The 16,092-nt window shown below is 40.8% G+C and overlaps 1 protein-coding gene across 3 annotated transcripts in view; it reads right to left on the bottom strand.

Moving 5' to 3' along the window:
* Nucleotides 1-16,092, bottom strand: part of LOC146477087 (IQ domain-containing protein H-like) — an 86,671-nt gene that overhangs the window by 32,021 nt on the left and 38,558 nt on the right. For all 3 annotated transcript variants that reach the window (XM_085114087.1, XM_085114088.1, XM_085114089.1), the window contains 7 exons: nucleotides 12,390-12,488; nucleotides 10,903-10,965; nucleotides 10,269-10,358; nucleotides 10,128-10,171; nucleotides 7,104-7,181; nucleotides 6,976-7,027; nucleotides 5,134-5,244 (listed from right to left, as the gene is read on the bottom strand). In XM_085114087.1, the coding sequence (XP_084970213.1) occupies nucleotides 5,134-5,244; nucleotides 6,976-7,027; nucleotides 7,104-7,181; nucleotides 10,128-10,171; nucleotides 10,269-10,358; nucleotides 10,903-10,965; nucleotides 12,390-12,488 (537 nt within the window). The remainder of the gene's footprint in view (nucleotides 1-5,133; nucleotides 5,245-6,975; nucleotides 7,028-7,103; nucleotides 7,182-10,127; nucleotides 10,172-10,268; nucleotides 10,359-10,902; nucleotides 10,966-12,389; nucleotides 12,489-16,092) is intronic.

The following is a 16,092-nucleotide window of genomic DNA, read 5'->3' as shown; positions in this document are numbered from 1 at the left end:
CGTGACTAAATACAGATCAAAAATAAGTCAATTAACAATTGTTTTAGTGTTGTAGAATTAAGTAAGTTGTTCAAACCAGAGCTTTTTGACCATTATCAATAACATGTCTCAACTCGATGATAAATTGAATAGTGTCATGATTTTGAATCGAAAAATCAAGCCTCGTGGGGGGGGGGGGGGGGGGGGAGGAAACGCTTCGTACACTATATAGCTGTACCGGATACATTGCTATCACGCAAAAATATAAACTAGGGATATCAAGGAACATTTTGATGTATATTTATTATTAGCCTTTGTCCCCCTGAGTGGTACCAAATGGCCAATTTTGGCTCCCTGGCTCATGCACTACCAGATGATGAATGCAATGAAGCCTTTGTCGTCTCTACAATCGAAAGACTGTGTTAGTGCAATTGGGTTATGGATGACTCTGGACAAACTCAATTTGAATGAAAAGAATACTGAAGTAGTGCTGATTGGAGTAAAACAACAACTCACCAAGATACGCAAGAATCATACAAAAGATAAGTTTGTAATGTTGAAGGATCCCCCATAACATGCGTCTGAAATCAGAGGGTCTGGCTCGACTTAAATCTACTTTGTGGAGTAGCAAAATATTCGATTCAGAAGTTACAATGCGTTCAGAATGCATGTTTTCGGCTTATACACAATGCACCGAGAAACTGCCGCATAACGCCCCTACTACAGGAACTGCATTGGCTACCTGTTCATAAACTTATTACGTTCTGTTGTTGTGTTTTAAAGCTATCCATGGAAAAGCACCTCGTCGGTATAGCCTGTGTTGCAGTGGCAATGGTCTCCTGCTCAGCCACCCGGCTATATCTATGGAAAATTCATTAGGCGAGCGAGGATTGTCACTGGCGGCTCCAAAGCTGGGGGAAAGCTTTAGCCTGGGGTTTGTTTGCAATCCTTATTAGGGAGTTGTGCCACTGTGATTGCTCTAAAAAGTTGTCTTTCGATGTTATGTGAGATTCAAAATTTAGTTTCTCCAGATTTCCAGCACTTCTTTGAAAAAGCCGTCCAAAGCTTCAAACTTTGAAATTTCACTAATATTAAGACTGTGGGAAAAGAAACTTTGGAAGCCATAGTTTTGGACAACTATATCTAAAAAAATTTCCACTTTCCATTATTGTGATTATCTAAGTATTTCTTCACCCATGTGGTCTTTGGAGATTTTTTGAAGGAGTTTGAATTATCAGTGTAGCAGGTCAATGCAACAGAACAATTTACCTATAAACTGGAACATACATGTTTATAATTTACTTTATATACCATTACAACGCCTAAAATGTGCACGAATTGTACGAAGTTTTCAAATAGGGTCAACGATACGAAATAAATTTTAACAGTACCACTACAAAATAGTTAACTGGAACAGATCTTTACTAACAAGTTCCCTACGATATTAAACACAAGTCCATAAAAATGTCTAAAGTGCAAGTTGGTATACACAACTGAACGGATCATGACATTGTGCTTAAGAACCGTACACCCCTGGGAGTTCTTGAAGCTCTAAAATCAGTTACAGCAGCAGATGTAAGGCGAAGTGAGAATAGAGTGGCCATGAATCTCTAGAGGAAAATCAACATCAGGGAGCTTTAAAGAAAATTGTACCCAGCCAGCAGAACAAAGTCAGTGAAAACCCTCTCCCAGCAGTTGATCTTAGCGGCTTGGACCACGACAAGCGTATTGTGGCTGAGACAGGAGTTTGAGTCATCCTCATCCTCCGAAGATGGTATCGGTTGCATACCTGGCCTAGAGATAGAAATCAAACTCAGCGATCACCGCCCAGTCCAAACGAAGTACATATCAGTTCCTAGACTGCTGTACCCGGAGGTGAAACAGTAAATTGAGGACCTGTTGAACCAGAATTTCATTGCTGAATCCAAATCACCATATTCGTTCGTTCGTTCATTCGTTCGTTCATTCATTCGCTAGTTGTCGCTAAGGCTGTACATGGATTATAGAGAACTAAATCGTAGGACGGTTGCTGATAGACATCGTATCCAAAGAGTCCAAGGAACCCTGGACAGTCTGGGTGGGAACACCTGGTTCAGCGTACTTGATCAGGGTAAAGCATATCACCAGGAACGTGTAAGTGAGGGAAGTACGGCAGCCACAGCATTCAGCACACCATGGGGGCTCTATGAGTAGGTTAAGATACCATTTGGATTAATGAATGCGCCTGGAAATTTCCAGCGGTTTATGGAGCAGTGTCTTGGTGAACTGAGAGATAAGGTGGCCATCGCATACCTTGACGACATAATCGTGTTTAGCAGGACTTTTGAAGAGCACATTGAGTAACTGAGAGCAGTGCTAAGGAAGCTGGGTCAGCTTAAGGCCTCGAAAAGAAAATGTAGTCTGTTCAAGCGTGAGGTCTGTTTCCTAGGGAGGATTGTGTCTGGTGATGGTTATCGGATGGATCCAGGATGTGTTAAGGCCATCGAGATGCTAAAGGAAGCAAGGCCAAAAACTGTTGGTGAAGTCAGGCAGCTTGCTGGAATACTCAGTTACTACCACCGATACATCAGGAACTTTCCAAAGGTTGCAAGACTAATATATGACCTGCTAACAACCACAGGAAAGAATGGGCAGCCATCCTCAAAGACACCAGTTTGGGGAAGTAAACAGCAAGAAGCAATGGTGGAGTTAGTGGACCACCATAGTAAGTCCACCTTTCATGGCTTACCCAGATTTCTCGAAAGAATTTACGCTTCATACTGACGCAAGTAAAGAGGGCCTAGGAGCGGTGTTGTACCAGAAACAGAATGGCGTCATGGGAGCAATTGACTATACTTAACGGGCATTGTCAGCAGCTGAAAGGAACTGCCACCTCCATGCAGGCAAGCTGAGTTTCTGGTCCTGAAGTGGGTAATAACTGACCAGTTCCACGATTACTTGTACTACGTTCACAAGTTTGCTGTTTTCACAGACAATTATTCTTTGACCTACATGGTCACATCAGTGAAACTTAATGCAACGGGTCTACGATGGGTGAATGAATTTGCTGACTTCCACTTCGAAATCAGAAATCGACCAGGCAAAGCGAAGGCACATGCTGATACCCTGTCGTGCGTGCCACTCAGTTTCAAGGAATGGAAGGTTGCTCAGAAGTAGTCACTCGGGACGTTTTGAATGCTGTTACATCATCAATTCATGAAACAAACTCTGGTCAAACTGCCTGGTTGTCCTCTCCCCAGCAGCGGTGCCTGATCTGTTATAAGACATAGCGACTTTGCCCGCTTATGAACTATAGCTTCCTAACAGGAAGACCCAAGAATTGCCCATGTTTTACATTTTACGCAAATCAGGAGGCGTCCCACTTACCAGGAAAGACAGAAGAAACCGGCTGGAATTCTCTATCACAGGTCTGAGTCTAGAAATCAAATAGCGTTGTCCAGGAAGTACCACAAAAGAGTCTATGAGGAACTACATGACAATATGGGACATTTGGGACCAGATAGAGTAATCGAACTAGCTAGACAGGGTTTCCATTGGCCTTTAAGGAGGGCAGACATCACCAATTATTTCACAAAACTGTGGCGGTGCCTGAAACAGCGAAAGCCTACAACCCACATTAATGCACCACTTCAGCCCATCAGCTGGTATCCATTAATTTTGTCCATCTGGATATAAATATATACTGGTGATCATGGACCACTTCACGAGATTTGCTCAAGCGAGATTTGTTCAAGCGTATGCCACGCTGACAAATCAGCCACGACTGTTGCTGATAGGCTTTATAATGACTTTATTGTGTGATTTGGGTTCCTGGAGACCATTCATCACGATCAAGGAGAGGAATTCGAAAAACGTCACGGTATCAAACATTTGCAAACAACATCCTATCACCCGCAGGGAAATGGGCAGGTTGAGAGATTCAACCAGACACTCCCGTCGATGCTGCAAGCACTACCTGGGAAACTGAGCAGCTCTACAGTTGCTTTGTCTACCTTCCCGCACTAGTCCAACCGATGCCCTATGTGCCCTGGTGTTATTTATGGCTCATTTGGAGTCAAGTTGGAGACCACTTATTAATGTTTCTTAAATCACGTTACATTATGACTATTTTGGCCCATGTTCAAGGAGGGTATTCAAGAGGTGTAATCTTGTTTTAGAGAAGGGATTATTTTTTACGGAAAGTTCTCTCTAGAATATGAGATGATAGATATCGTGATTTGTTATGGTTAGTAATGCTGTAGCAGGAGATTGAGACTCGAGTGCAATAAAAGCTTTTGTTCTGGTCTGATCAACCAGAATTATAATTTAAATACGTTCACTCTAGGATGACCAATAAGAACACAAAGAACTCGTGTATATCAATCAAAGTGACATTTGATTCACTAAGTTGACAACCTTCTTTTTACTACGCAGGTGTCCTCATGAAATGAGATTTCCTTTTAGAAGATAAGTCTTGCTGCTGACATCGAAAAGCCGTTTTAGGTGGTTTAGACTGCACCAAGCTACAGTCATGCACTCTAATTTACCTGACTGGATGATATACCGGGGAAAATCTGAACGAAGTCATCTGTCTATTTTTTGTTTCTTTTTAGTTTTCAGTGTCACGCCAAGCCCAATCCTTCCTGAAGCAAGGATAGCGCAGCATCTCCAAAAACAAGCTGAAGAAAGCCAGCAACACTATTCAACAGTTAAAAGGATATTCGACATGTTCCTCAGATCAAAGAAGATTTTGGAAGAAGGCAGGTTCACACTGTGAAACTGCCAGCCGAATTGAACTGAACTCCGGCGCCTGATCCACTTGTAGCATATCACTCACAAACTTCACCCAGTGATTCGCGAGAAGATGAAGAGCATACAAAAACCAGTGGTGGAAGTGAAAATTTGTTAGACATGTATTGATCTGCGAACAAAGGGTTCTTGGAGTAGGCAGGACCTTCGTAGAAGATTACCTCAATTAATTAGCACAATTGGCGAGTGAAATGCCGCCCACAAAAATGCAAAAGGAAAGCATGCTAAATATTTCACCATCTAGGAATCACCTTCCTACTTTTCTCGTATTGATAAACGGGGCAAGGTTACCAGTTAATCAGTAAATTGGTAATTTATATGAACTGCCTCACAATAAAGATGCATGTCACGCCAGCATTCAGATACCTGTATCTTGACAGCTGCCATTTCTGTGCCTTTTGGACCCAGATATCTCCTACCAGGCGTTTTGATAATCTTTTCCACATCATCAGCGTTCATAATGCTGGTCAGGAAATGCTATGGAGACAAAAACACACTATCGTCTTTAAAAAACCAGTGAATTTAATATAGATTTTCTTTCTACTTGCTCTGTCATTCCCAAAAATTTAGCTCATACCAATTAAAGTGCCCCTAATCCCCCAATTTTCTTTTCCCCAGAAAAATCCTCATAGTTTGGTGAGTATCTCTGTGAATTTTTTTTATTTGATTAAAGTTTTGCTTTTTTATGCCCCGTTGAGATGCGGAAAATTGCCTAAAATTGCTGCGATTTTGGTTCACCACCAAGTTTTAAGGAGCATGGGTCTAGTGGCAGCTGTAACGTCACTTGCAGGAAACGACAACACTTCGCACACTTCGCTTGTTTCTTTAAAAGTTAGATAAATAGTGGTCAGACATTTGCTGGGCAGATGCGTTGCAAGAGGTTGCAGTAACGTTAGAAACTCGCAGGAAGGAATAGCGCGCCATATGACACCTTCCCTAGGTGATAAGCGAAGAAGATGAAGAAACAAAGAAAGAGATGGGTTGACTTTGACTTTGTTAGACAGAAGCGTGTTAAATAAGATTCATCCAACAGTTCAGTAGATGTTCGAAATATTTTTTACCCGGTGATTTTGTATCTGATTACGCATTCACAAAGGATCAAGAATCTAGAATACAGGGCCACATTTCGAGGGGCATAACTCAGTGAGGCGGCTCGCTAGTGGCGGTCGGAGTGTAAAGAACGAGTAAGGTTTATAATCTAGTGGCTCAATGGCTCAGCGGCTTGACAAGTTACAGCGAGAGAGCTTCGGAATTACCACTTTCCCAACAGTTCATCCTTTCTGCGATAGCAGGAGACAAACGACTCTTGAGTGATTGACAACCTTCCAGTTCACAACAGCACTAACAAGATCATTCGCACATGCTTTGTAACGAAGCAACGTTACAATTTCCACACTTGTACTTAAAGAACAGTAACCTTTTAAGAAATACAAACGCATTAGCGTAAGAAGAAAGCATGCCAGCACATGTTATCAAAATGTGTGACCAAGGCGTGTGCAAAAATAATGCAAACGCTCGTGAATCTTGTCATTCCTTGAGTAATAAGTTGTTTGTTGAAGGTCTTCCTTGGCCTTCATTTTCTCCTTGGTATCTGGCTGTCCATTTTACATCCACCAGTGGATTGTCAGCATAAGCAGCAGCTTCATCATTGCTAGAATTACTCGAGGTTTGGGGTGATCTCTGTGGTGATGAGCGGGATAAGTCTGGTTACGGTTCCATTTCGTGTCCAGCGATGAAATTAATTTCTGAGTTGTATGAGTCAAAGCTGTCTCCAAATCCGAATCTGGAAGACATTGTAAATTTCAGTAGAATTCTGATGGTTATGGAGTCCAAATTGAACGAAATTTTGCTACAGAACGCCTTTGACAGATCGAAAATAAAGAGAACTGACTAAAAACGCTTGAGCGTTGTTCTTGATTTGAGGTCACAACTCCACTCTTCCCAGATACCCTGTATGCAGTCTGAACGCAACGTCAACGGGGCACAAAAAAGCGAAGATTTAACTAAATCAAAAAACTTTTTTCGCAGAGATATTCACCAAAATATGAAGATTTTTTGGTGAAAAATTTGGAGGTTAGGTGCACTTTAAGGCACTCCCCCTGTTACATTAAACGCTACCTTTGGATAGAGAACTGACTTTTGTGCGGCAATGTGAACACAAGCTGGACTTAGGACAGTTAGATAGACGTGCTTTTCTAGTTAGCTCACCTCCATAGTTGGTTGTTCTTCTAGTTCAAACACTAATGCTAGATCAGCCAATCTGCAAGGAAAACCAGTTAAAATCAACCGGAGTACAACTCTTAAAACGGTAAGTTCCGACTTCAAATGTTCTTTACCTGTCACCATCTATGAATGCAACTGGAACACAGTAATTGGTGAGAAGCTCCTCCAGCTTAAGAATTAACGTCAATATACTGAAAAAAAAGAATCATGTGAACCCACAGCACTATTTCTAATTCTATCTTTTAACCACTCCTACACACTAGTGAGTCACACGAGTAACACGAGTGATCAGTTGTGCATGTAATTCCAGAGCGTTAGGTCACAGTTCTTTTTTTTAGTGATGGGAGGCGAAAGCAATCTTCTCTCTGTGGACGCTGAAAATTAGCTCCTCAGGGACGACCATACCTCCAAAAAGACGATTGCAACAATACCCTATCAGCCAGATGTTTACTATGCATCCCAGTAGACTGCGGCAACCCTGAGTTTTGTTTGGCTATCTGCTGCAGTTCAGATTTGATCACGGGATCACTATTTTTGCCATCCGTGAGTGCTACAGAGTGTACCTCGTGATCACGTTTTAGTGTACCACGCGATCAGCTCTTGAAAAGAGCACCGGCGGAGAAAATGAATGATAGTCTTCCAAGGGCAGAAGCTCGCGCGCCAAATTGCTCTCACGACAAGGGCTAAAAATACCTACTTTGACATGCTGCCAGTGAAAAATTATTTAAATTAAAACGTTCCCGTTTGTAGAAAACTTTACAGCCACAGATCAAAAAATGTAGATACTTTATTAATTCTGAAAACCTTTTAATGGAAGCATGAATGAAACCTTTTTACTAGTTGTTCTGCCATCAAAATACACCAGTGCCTCGAAAATGAAAATTAAGCTAGATGTCCGCAAAACACTTCTGTTTAATGATTCCAACGAGAGAGGTTTTACTTCTCATTTTAATTATCTGACATATGTTACAAATAAAACGAGAGATTCTAGAGGTAAACAAACAAAACAGTGTTTGAGTTCTCCCTGCGACAAACAATAACAAAAAACACTATTGAAGACTCTTGGATGCTAAACTGCTCGGCGGAGGCGCATGGTAATCGAGGGAGCTATCGCAAGGTCAGTTGATAATTTCTCAGAGGGACATCTACTCGCACTCGGTCTTGCTTCAGCTACACTCCCAACAGATTTTCGAATCTTTGCATGTTTGGATGGCAAGCTTGAAGGACGAAGCACCCTTCCTGTTGTGTTATGATATTTCCCAATTATCCTGTGCAATTGCGCGGAATATCGCTTGATACTTAACCAACGAGACCGTTGACGCTTTTTGCACAACTTGGACACCTGACTTACTTTACGCTTTCCCACCCTTTTGTTTAATAACAAGGGGTGCCCAGAAGTTTCAAAAGAAAAGCACCTCTGGCCTCCTTGTTGCCCAAATGGTCAACTCCACTCACAAACTCTTGAAGAACTCGCGGCCAGGGAAGCACACGTCTAAGTTAGTTTTCGCAGCCTATTCACCACACAATCTTTTATCCCTTGTTGTATGCGTGTTCGAACACGTTAAGAGGACAAGGGAGCTTAGAACTGCAAGTGACCAACTGCTTAAGGGCTTCCAAAAGCCTCACCAACCAGTATCAGGTGACACCATTTCCCGCTGGTTGAAAACTCTTGAAAAGTCAGGGATAGACACCTCTGTCTTTAAAGGACACAACACCAGGTACCAGAGCAGCTGCTACATCAGCGGCTGTAAAGTGCAAGGTTCCTTTAACTAAAATCATGGATAATGCAGGCTGGTAAAACCACAACCTTTGGGAAATTCTACAAAAAAAACCATTGTTTCAGCTAGCAAAAGTTAGGCCAACTATCGTTGGAGAACCTCTAGACGTTGGCCTCGCAATGTGACTCTGGGCGTAAGACTCTGTTAATCAGTTAATATCAGTTAATACACTGTAAATCAGTGCCCAGTATACAGTTATGAGACAATGGAATTTGACAGAGTTTCAACCCAAATATTGCTTGGTGCGAAGTCTCTACACCAAAGACACTTCACCGCTGTCTCTTGAAGCAAATTGTAACTTGTTTGAGACTAAAACTGTTGCATTGATTTTATTTCTGCTCGTGCTTGACTCACTAGTGAGTAGAAATGGTGTCAAATATATTTGAAAAGTTAAACGAGACTTACGTTAAGCTGAAGTTTGACTGTAATTGTATGAGATACCAGTCACGAACTAGCGAATCACGTGCCCACCCTCTTTACATTGTGACTTTTTAGTTCATTATATATATATTCCGGCCCATTATTGTTCCCTTTGTAACCACTCACCTTTAAAGACTGATCACTTGGGCTACTCGCACATATGTCACGAGACTCTCCTTTAACTTTTCAATTTTTCAATTATTTACAAAGACACAAAAACAGCACGTAGTTATAGACCACATGCCTGTCGCACTAATTTTTAGCAGTTTACAATTCTTTGTCTAGGTCCTAAAAATTGTAACTCTCTTCCAACACATACCACTGATTCACCAAGCTTTCCGAATGTACTAGTTTTTATTGAAAGAATTCTAAATTGTTCATGCTACATATACGCAGCACTATTTTGTATTTCTGTTTTCGAGGTCCGCTTACTGACTCTGCCGTTCTTGGGGTTTGAGTAATTTTCAATTTAGAATGCTTTTAAAAAAATGTGCCTTATCAACAACAATTCTGTGAGTTGAAAATATATTTTGCAATTTACTGTCGCTAAGATCAAACAAATTCTGTACATTATGCTTGAAGAATAAAGTACCGTTGGAACCAAAAGTCAGGTCGTCACGGCTAGTTCTGTCTAGTTTGTGAATAGACCCTGGTACCTGGTGACTGCTCTTTCCTGTGAAAGAGTTGCCCGTTTGAGCTTTAATTTGTGCTTTCGACAGTTCCCCCCAGGTCTGAGTATCTGTAAAGCCCGAAGTTGCTCAAAGAGGAAAAACCTTCCCTCACAGTACGTACAGTAATTGAACACGTGGTCGATGCTTGTAAAAGGCAAATTTGCTGTGGAAGTTTGCTATATTCCTCGCTGCCTGCTTGTAGCTTCAAGGGGTAGACACGAGAGAACGTGAAAATATCATGTTCAGCAAACAATTACAGACCACTCACCTTCCCCATGAGAGACAGTAGTGCTGTTTGAAATCTAAGTAGTCCTGCAAAGGTAGCAAAATGAAGTTCACGCAAAAAGAGTAAATTACAAACACCAGCCAATTGCAAGGAACATGGTGAAATCGGACAAAATACATTTACCTGAGAAGTAACTCTAGTCTTTCCATTCTGAACAACAAACTTGTGAATGCTTTTGAAATCATTTGCTGGTGTAGACGCTGGAACAGGAATCTGAAATACACATCATAACTAACAAGCTTGATGATATTGATATGTATTACATGTATACTGGTTTAAGGTGTCCATTATTTCCCAGCACTTACACTTTTTGACAGATCGATACTGCCACTCTTTATCAGTTGATACAAAAATAATGATACCAAAAAATGGATTAATATTGGTGAACAAGTTATGGTCATTTTGTCCACATCATGGATTACCATAGCAACAGTACAACCTGTTAAAAACAGCCCTAATTTTACGTTTAAGAGGTTAACTTAAAACACGCTCAGTGACACCCATTTTTTATGTAACTGTAATCAGCATGTTTAGATATAACTTTCTGCAAAGTTCAAAAAAATTCTACCACAGCTAGTCGCTCCAAACTCCTCCAAATGCTTAGGCATGTTTGAGATATGATTAAGAAGTAATAAAGTGGTAAAGAATGGTTCTGTTAATCAGTCAAAGGATAAGTGCGGAAACTAGTGCCAGCCGCCTTCATTAGATTAATAGCATGACCTGGATGAAGAAATTATCTACAAGGAACATTTCTTACTGCGTTTGGTCCTTCTATGGCTTTAACAGGAAGAGGTTTCATCCTAGAGTTCTGAGTCCAGCCCTGAAGGTCAAACGAACTGTCACTATGCATTCAATCAAAATTATGTACCTATCAACATTAAGCTGAAGGGGAGCGGAAGCATACATGTAGGTGAGAAATTTGACAACTAGTGGACTTTTTAACAGACTTTTAACCAACTTCAGTGAACGTTACACCATTCACATCGTCTTTGTGTTTTTCAGCAAAAAAGGGAGATGTTGAAATGTTTTCAGTCAAATATTTACAGTAGATAAAGGTGACACATAAAATATGTAGTTTTTGTTGGAAACTACTTTTATAGTACTTTTTACTTTTGTACGACAAAGGTGGACCTTTTTTCCTTCTGTGAAGTAGCAAACACTATAACAATTATTATACTAACTGTAAAACACTGTAGTACTGTTCTTTTGTTTATTAGTAAATAATTTAGTGAAAAAAGTGGCAAACACTCCTTGTTGCAGACCGTCGGTCCGCATAGCCGTGTTTACCTATAAACTTTGATGAAACTGCTTTACGACCTCTGAGTTCAAGGAATCAGACAAAAGTACTCACTTTCTCAGGAAATAAAATACATGTATGTTTCTTCAAAATGAATGGAAAATCCACGGAGTTATCTCAAGATGACCGGCAGTTCAAATATTTGTCTAGACAAGTAATTTTTCTGACCGCACATTGTTCATATTTCATATTCAAGGTCATGCTCGACCCTTTCTCAAGTCATGTAAGTATTTATTAAAGAGCATACACGAACTGTGGCGAATGATTCCGACATCACACTAAATTTTTTCTTACCAATTTATTCAATACCCCTGGAACCAGTGCTTTCATTGTTGCCAAGCACGACCAGAAGCACGAATATGTGACTTCTGTCGACTTGAGCCATGAGGCCCAACTAAGAGGGTGTTCAAAATCAAATATCCCACATTCCCTTCACTGCAATATCAGTGTATCCTAAATATCCCGTATCGAATTAACCCCTCCCCTCTGCCATCTTGAATTCCTGCACAAAAACCGCTAGACATTAGAGAAATTTACAATCACGTTTACGGCAAAGGCGTCAAACGTGAGATTCGCATTCATGTTTTCTTGAAAAAAATTTAACGTAATCCTAAAACTCTCTATCATGACGTAAGGCGCACATTTGGCCCATCAAAACGTTCACACTACGGGTGAACCAATCGTTCATCACCCGTTCCATTTTTTGGGGGATTTTGGTCACCTCACAGAGGTTCCAGCACTGATGAAAATTTAGGGCTTGGCACCAACTGAAATTTGGTGCAGGCAGGTTGTTTACACTATATATCTGAACCTTTTTGGGGGCACTTGTTTCAATTTTACCCAAGTAGTGCAAACATTTTCTGTAAAGAGTAAACCGCCCTTGGTCGGATTGAGACATTTAAAGGGGGACTAACAGAGAGTTTGCAAAGTTACATTAAGTTGTATACCCTAATTGCAGTAATCTGCTGTTGGTCTGATGATTGCATTCTTCTTTTTTGTTCTGCACGTGATGTCTGCCGGGCAGCCTGAACTCCTGATGGATCCATCTGTCAAGTAGAAATGCAACAAAAACATTTAGGCATGTAGCTACTAACTCCAATATTTGGCCATTCACACTTTTAATCAATTGTTGTAACAAAGGTAAAGAAATAGCAGCCTATAGGCAGGCTCCTTAGAGAGCACAAGAAAAGCCAGCTAGTAAAGTGAGATGTACAACTAGTCCCGTGCAGAAATGGAGGAGAAGGGCTCTCACTGGCAATTTTTCTTGCACCCTTTTCCCTACTTAGGAGGCTAAAGGCCCTTTTCAACATGCATTCAACACAGTTGTTGAAACAAATGTAAGGGCTGTTTGAACAGGTCATTCAACATTGTTGAAAGCCCAAAAACATGTTGAAAGTGTCCAAAATCCAGAGCCATCTGACAGTTCTGAATACAAAATGAAGAAAGCGAGGCCGAGAATTGATATCATAAGAATCTCACAGATCTTTATTACAAGGATACTCATACAGGGCAATACACTTCCTTTTCCATTTTCACCATGTGGCGTCTTAAAACTGCCTGGATTAACGCATTATATTCTAGAGCTTACAAAATTGCCAGCAATTCTAAACTATTTTAGAAACAAGTTAAAAGAATTGATGACTTTATGTCTTGGAACGATTTTCCTAAGAGAGTTCCCCGATCTATTCTCAACCGTCTTAAAAAAGACATCAACAGTCCTAAACTATCAAAAAAAAGTTAAAAAGGTAAGTTTGTAATACGTTATGATACTACCAAACTTTCGCAATTCTGTTCCAACAAGGCCCCAGTTCCTACATTGCAAAGACCTAACGTAGTCTCTTGTCCTGGTTGTTCTCAACAATATATTGGCAAAACAGATTGCTCCTTAGCTTTCAGGCTCCGTGAGCATGCCTCTAGGCCAGAACAACCTATGTGACACCATCTTGGTTATTGTAATGCATTCAATGTAGTGGTTAGCTTACATGGACTACCTGATTATTTAAATGACCATCCATTGTCCTACGTTAGTTTCAAAGACCATATTTTTAAAGTAGTTCACAACAACTTTGAGATAATTGCTCCCAATTACAATAGGTCACAATTAGCGGTTCTTGAAGCTTTCGACATCAAGAATTTCAAGCCGACTGTTAACGAAGGACTAAAAGCCTCTAGAGAATTCGATCGTTCCCTCTGATTATATTACCAAGTATTCTTGTTATGTTACGTAATATTAACACGCCTATGATATTTAAGTCGCCTCTTGTAAACTGATATTTTCACATGATTATGACTCTGTAATGGAGCCGAAATATCGTAAATTTCCAACTATCAGGGTTGTAATAAACCAAAACGTGGAACTATTCTCGGCCTTGCTTTCTTCATTTTGTTGAAAGTGTGTTGAATCAAACTTAAATTGGTCTAAACTTTCATTCAACAACGATTAAACATTTCCTTTGTTCTTGAAAATGTTGAATGGCGTTTGAACAAACTGTTTGAACATTCCACTCATCCAACATCCGTTCAACTTTTGTTGAACGAATGTTGGGCAAATGTTGAAACTAATTAAACGGGCCTTTAAGAAATAGAAAATATTTCCAACAATGGAAACATTTTACCTGGAAACACGAACTGATCTCCATGAGTGTACAGGTAACTGGATCAGAACATTTCTAATGCATTTAGAAAGTACAGTAGGACCCCGGCCCGCTAACCTGAACTCCCAGAGTATACAATTGCATTTTATTTATCTCAAATGCATTTATTTATATTTATTATTGCAATATAGTTTAGCCATCAACATTCAAAACCAACTTCTGCTGTCTCGTTACTCTACAAAAGCGCAGTATTAGAATCATTGATAAATCAAATTCTGATGCCCATACAGATTCCATTTTTTTAAGAACTTGGTATGTTAACATTCAATGACATCCACTTCCCACAACTTGGTCAATTCATATATTGTTACAAAACCTCATCCTTCCTACCAAGGTCCTATGCCAATACCCTTCCAATCAACAGATTTTATATAAGGTATATTATTAAAAACTGCAACAGCACTCGACTTTCAGGTTTTTCAGTTTGGGAAGATCTTCTAGCCAATTGCGCCAGCAACCAGATCCTCTTCCGATATGGGGCTGTCCCATCTCTTTTGACACAAATCTTGCAGTAGAGACTTCGCTACAGGGATAAATGCTACTGCAAACCCTAATGGGTCATAGACAAAGCTGACTATAGATAAAAGGCCTCGTCTCGTGGAAGATCTGTCCTTCATGACGATCTTGGGGCTAAAGGTATCAGACACCACATTCCATCTCACTCCTTGGACTCGTTCGATGGGCAGCTGATCGAGAAGATCTTTCACGAAGTTTGCCCTTTCTGATGTAGGAACAGAGCTGATAACATCTCGCGAGTTAGGGATCAATTTTGTCAAAAGGAATCCTCCCTCGGAGAGTATTTGGCGAAGCTCACCAACAAGTTCAATGGCTCTGTTGTCTGTCGACACTGACTTGAGGCAATCATCGACATAAAAATTGAATTTGATGCTGTCGACTGCCTCCTTGATAAAGTGTTGCTGATTGTCATCTGCTTTTCAACGAAGAGCAAAGTTGGTGCAGCTTGGGGATGATGTGTGCCAAAGGATGCACCATCATCTGGTGTTGTTCTCGTTCCCTGTTTATGTCATTGTCAGACCATCAGAGAAACCGCAGCACATCACAGTCATTGTAATTAATGCACACCTTGTGAAACATTTGACTCTATATCGGCCATTGGTGCTACATGTTCCACTCGGAAGCAAGTTAACACACAACCGGATTGTTTGTTTAATCAGGCCCTTGGAGAAGTTGATCATTGAGTGACGTCCCCTGCTATTTTGCTGCACAGTCAAACACAACAGGGACCTTCTCTGGCTTGTTGGGGTTGAGAACTGGATGAGGAGGCAGATACCACATCAGACCGATGGGCTGGTTTAGCTGGTTTTGTGAAACCTTCTGGACGTGACCGTTTATCACCAGGTCATCCACGAATGAGGAATACTTTGAGAACAGCTCTTGGTTTTTCTGTGATCTTCAGTATATCACCAAGGGTCGGTTGTTCGGCAGACTAGGCAGGCAGTTCTTCCTTGGCAAAGCTAGTTGGTAGTGACCTTTTTCCAGGACAACAGACTGTTCCATGATGCTTATTGCATGCAAGTCTTCCTTTGAGATCGTAAACTCTGTTGCTACATTCCTGGTTGAGTTCGTAGTTACTCCTGATGGGGTTTATGGTCGAGAAGTGCCTCCTTTTCCTTCTAAGGGGCCATTGATTGTCCAGCCAAGGATGGTTTGCACCTCCTTCTTAAACTCACAACAACGAGTCAGCCAGTGGTTACCCTTACACAGGTGGCACTTAGACGTAGTTTTCCCTGAATCGACTTCGTTGGACGAAGGTTTCTTGCAGTCGCTTACACCATTTTTGTGTGCTTTTCGCCTAAGGTTCTTTGGTCTTCAAGTCGCTGTTGATGTTTCTGAAAACTGGATTCAATACCCCGGCCTTAACTTCGATAAACCTTGCAATGCCTTTGAAGGTGATTTATCTCTGTTTGCTGCTAGTTTTGTCAACAGCAACGTCTCGCCATCTTTGTTGGAGTGGATAGGGAAACCATTCTACCAA

The sequence above is a fragment of the Pavona decussata genome, unplaced genomic scaffold (assembly GCF_977016875.1).
Source record: "Pavona decussata unplaced genomic scaffold, jaPavDecu1.1 SCAFFOLD_72, whole genome shotgun sequence".
Lineage (NCBI taxonomy): Eukaryota > Metazoa > Cnidaria > Anthozoa > Scleractinia > Agariciidae > Pavona > Pavona decussata.
The sequence above is the reverse complement of the archived record's forward strand: the minus strand, read 5'-3'. Positions and strand labels throughout refer to the sequence as shown.